Source organism: Pelodiscus sinensis, chromosome 1 (assembly GCF_052426305.1).
Source record: "Pelodiscus sinensis isolate ZL-2025 chromosome 1, ASM5242630v1, whole genome shotgun sequence".
NCBI lineage: Eukaryota > Metazoa > Chordata > Testudines > Trionychidae > Pelodiscus > Pelodiscus sinensis.
This window is the reverse complement of record NC_143052.1, coordinates 356,573,387-356,577,069: the sequence shown is the minus strand read 5'-3', so window position 1 is coordinate 356,577,069 and position 3,683 is coordinate 356,573,387. Positions and strand designations below refer to the sequence as shown.

Below are 3,683 nucleotides of genomic sequence, written 5' to 3'. Positions count from 1 at the left end.
GCGGGGCCCCATTTCTGCATTTATCATGCCAGAGTGGGGAAGAAGCCATGACAAGGTCTGACGAGAGCCCCACGGGACTTGTGATCATGAACCTTGTTCTGCTTTAGGCTGTGTCGCTAGTTGTACTGAGAGAAACTTTACCAGCTGTGTTGGCCTGTCAGGAACGCTATGAGCCAGGCATTCAAACTGGTCACCTCCTCCTTAGAAATATTTTCTTGACACGTCTCTGGAAAGACCCTTACCTTACCCACCTGAACAAAGCCAGCCCTTGCTGCTTGCCCTGGAACTAGCAGCCTCCCAGCCCTCTTTCTAGAGGAAGGGTAAGTTGTCCTCCTTTACCCCTCCTTAGCACCGCTGCTGAGTCCTACTTGCTTCCAGTGTCACCTTCTCCTGAGGAATCGCTCCCTGATGCTGGTGCACCTCAGTTCTGAGAATGTAACCCCACAGCCTTGGCTCCGGGGTTCACAAGTTGGCAGGTTGTCCCAGATGTAGGCGCTACAAGCACTTGAGTCCATTGGTGTTTCCTGATACCCGTCAGTTTCCACAGAATCATAGACCCATCCAAAGTTAAGGTTAGAAGCGAGCTCAAGGGATCATTCAGGCCAATCTCCTGCTCAAAGCTGAACCTGTTAACCCCTGTCATGAGACAGAATTTTATATTGGTTGAGAATTTAAAAGTGGAAGGAGCTTGGGTGAGAGGGATCATGAAATCGAACAGCCCATGATTGTAAGGAATGGTGGAAAGGAGAACAGCAAAACAGAGACAAAGGAAGCAGATTTTAGTAAACTCGGAGAGCTGGTAGGTAAGGACCAAGGGAAGCAAGACTTTGGCAATGTCTAAACTACACTGTTTACTGGAAAAAGCTACACAAATTACAAATTGCAATTTACGTAGCTTTTTCTGCTTCTTTGTTTGGAAGAGATTTTTCTGACATTTGGCCCATCTACCCTGGGCCATTTGTAAAGGGAAAAAACCCTTTTTCAGATCATCTCCTCTTCCTCGTAAAATGAGGTTGACAGGGATGCCAAAAAAACACGTCTGTTCTTCCGAATTTTTTTTGGAAGAACAGGCATATTCTCTGGACAATCATGGTTGATTGCTAGTACCCAACCAGAGAAACACGGGACATGCTCATTGTTTCTGGGGGTGCTGGGAGAGAAACTTCCCTCTTCCTCCTATGAATTGTGCACAGATGGATTCCCCAGTATGTCATGCTGAGATAATACAGCACAGTCCGCAAATAATTTAAAGTTTATTTGATTGGCCAGTCAGTGACTAAAGGAAGAGTAACATGTCATGAGCCATCACTTCAGGGAGCTCTGTCTAAGATCCACCACCTGGGGAGAAAACTTTAGTCCCTTGAGGAGTAAAGAGCCGAAGCAGCCTGTCCCGGATCTGTTTGGTTCTCACACCATAGATAATGGGGTTCAGCATGGGGGGAACCAGGAGGTACATGTTGGAAATGAAAATGTGGAAATGAAGGGGCATATTGATACCCAAACGGGATACCAGGGAGCCAAATATAGTTGGGATGTAAAAGGCCGATATGACACAGATGTGTGAACCACAAGTCCCAAATGTCTTGAGCCGGGCGTCCTTAGAGGGAAGTCTGAAGATGGCCCAGAGGATTTGGATATAGGATAGAGAGATGAAAAACACATCCAGACCAATCCTACAGGACAGTACAAAGAGGCCGTAGTAACTACTGATGCGGGTGTCAGCACAGGCCAGTTTCACCACAGACAAGTTCTCACACTGAGTGCTGCCGATGATGTTGGTTTTGCAATATGGCCACTGCCTCGCCAGGAAGGGATAGGGCAGTGCAAGGATGCATCCACGTAATAGAATGACCAGGCCAATCTTCATCACCAGGGAGTTTGTCAGGATAGAGGAATGTCTCAGGGGATAGCAAATAGCCACGTAGCGATCAAATGCCATGGCCACGAAGATCCCAGACTCGATCGCTGTGAAGCCGTGAATAAAGAACATCTGGGTGAGGCAGGCATTGAAATCAATCTCCCTGGAATTGAACCAGAAGATTACCAGTATTTTGGGCAGGGTGGAGGTGGACAGCACCAAGTCACTGACAGCCAACATGCAGAGGAAATAATACATGGGCTCCTGGAGACTGGGTTCCTTCTTCACAATAAATAGGATGGCAAAGTTTCCCCAGATGACTATAACGTACATGATGCAGAAGGGGATGGAGATCCAGACATGGGCTGCCTCCAGGCCAGGAATACCCTGTAAGATGAAGGTGGAGGGGATGGTGAAGGCAGTTGTGTTCGTATCCGTCATGGGGTAGGGAAGAAGCGATTTAATTCTGAAGCATAATGGTGCCTCTTACTTGAACCAGATGTTCTGCAGTGTTTGTGGGTGGGCTGGGGTCTAGGGCGATGGACACAGTTTAATTGCCTGGATGGAGACACAATGTGAATATGAGACACCACATGCACTAGTGGAGGCTGTTCTCAAGGGTGAAGGAGACGGTACTTTCTTCACACTCTGAAAAATGACACAATGCAGAGACATGAACTATGAACAACAGACCCTGCAATCAGAGAATCCTAGAGCAGGAAGATGACTCAGGCATCATCATGTCCAGCCCCCTGCCCAAAGCAGGACCAAGCCGAACTCAATCATCCCAGCCAGGGCTTTATCAAGCCGGGACTTAAAAACCTTTAGGGATGGAGATTCCACCCCCTCCCTATTTAACCTATCCCAGAGCTTCTCCACCCACCTAAGGAATTTTCCTCATCTCCCACTGTAACGGGCCACAAACGACCCAAGCCGTGGCCCCTGCGGCGGTGCCCGAATGCCACGGTCCTGCGAGGAGTAAGCAGCAGCGCAGGAGACTCCCCCCATGCCTGCGCCATCCCACGGCAGCTGGCCCCACCCTCTGTGCGCATCCCCAGGAGGCGGGCACCCGGATTGATGAACAGGGGGAGTCCAGCGAGCGCGGAGCATCCAAGGGGGGGTGGGAACCCTTGGGTATGTCACAAGCGGTGGGCCGCTTCAAAAGGACCCGCCAGCAGCGAGGAGGGGGGCTGCCTCCGAGGCCAGCCCCTGGGACGCCCTGGGTCGTGGTCAGGTCGGCGCCACCCCCAAGGGCAGTCCACAGACAGGTTCCACCCCTGGAGGCCCAAGACCCCTGCAGAGACCTCCCTGCTCCAGAACCACGACCGGGCACCGAACAGAGAAGTCCACCGAGCCGAGCACCAGAACCACTGTAGGCTCCGGAGGCCCTCTGGATGGGACCCCGAGACTCACAGAGGGGAGGAAGCAGGCCGGGGCGGAGCTCTTTTGACAGACGGTTTGAGGGAACGCATCCCCCGTTTTCCGTGCAGGGGCTAGTAGACCCCTGCACTTAGGGCCCTGGGCTGGGCCCTGGAGGGGAGGGTGGGCCCGAGTCCCCCTCCTATCACACTGTAACAGGAGCCGGTACTGTCACGGCCCTGTGAGAGCAAATCCGCTGATCATCACGAGACAAGAAGGCCCCGATTGAGAGAGAGACGGATCCAGGATTGGCAGATCCCCGAGACTCTCCGGAGAGGGGTGATCGCACCCAAGCGCGCCAGCCTGGGGCTTAGCCCGGTGACCGGCGACCCAAAGTTGGGTGTCGGGGTCTGCTGAACCCCTCTGCCTACTGACAGGGGGTGATCGCACCCCGAAACTTGCTCAC

The 3,683-nt window shown here is 52.3% G+C and overlaps 1 protein-coding gene across 1 annotated transcript; it reads right to left on the bottom strand.

Moving 5' to 3' along the window:
- Positions 1-1,324: 1,324 nt before the first annotated feature.
- Positions 1,325-2,299, bottom strand: LOC102451198 (olfactory receptor 52R1-like). The gene has a single exon (XM_006127842.3). It carries the CDS (start codon positions 2,297-2,299, stop codon positions 1,325-1,327), a length of 975 nt encoding a protein of 324 aa, XP_006127904.3.
- Between the last annotated feature and the right edge of the window lie 1,384 nt (positions 2,300-3,683).

What these genes read in the sequence shown, in the direction of transcription:
- LOC102451198 (XM_006127842.3), bottom strand. Translation starts at nt 2,299, where the DNA reads ATGACGGATACGAACACAACTGCCTTCACCATCCCCTCCACCTTCATC.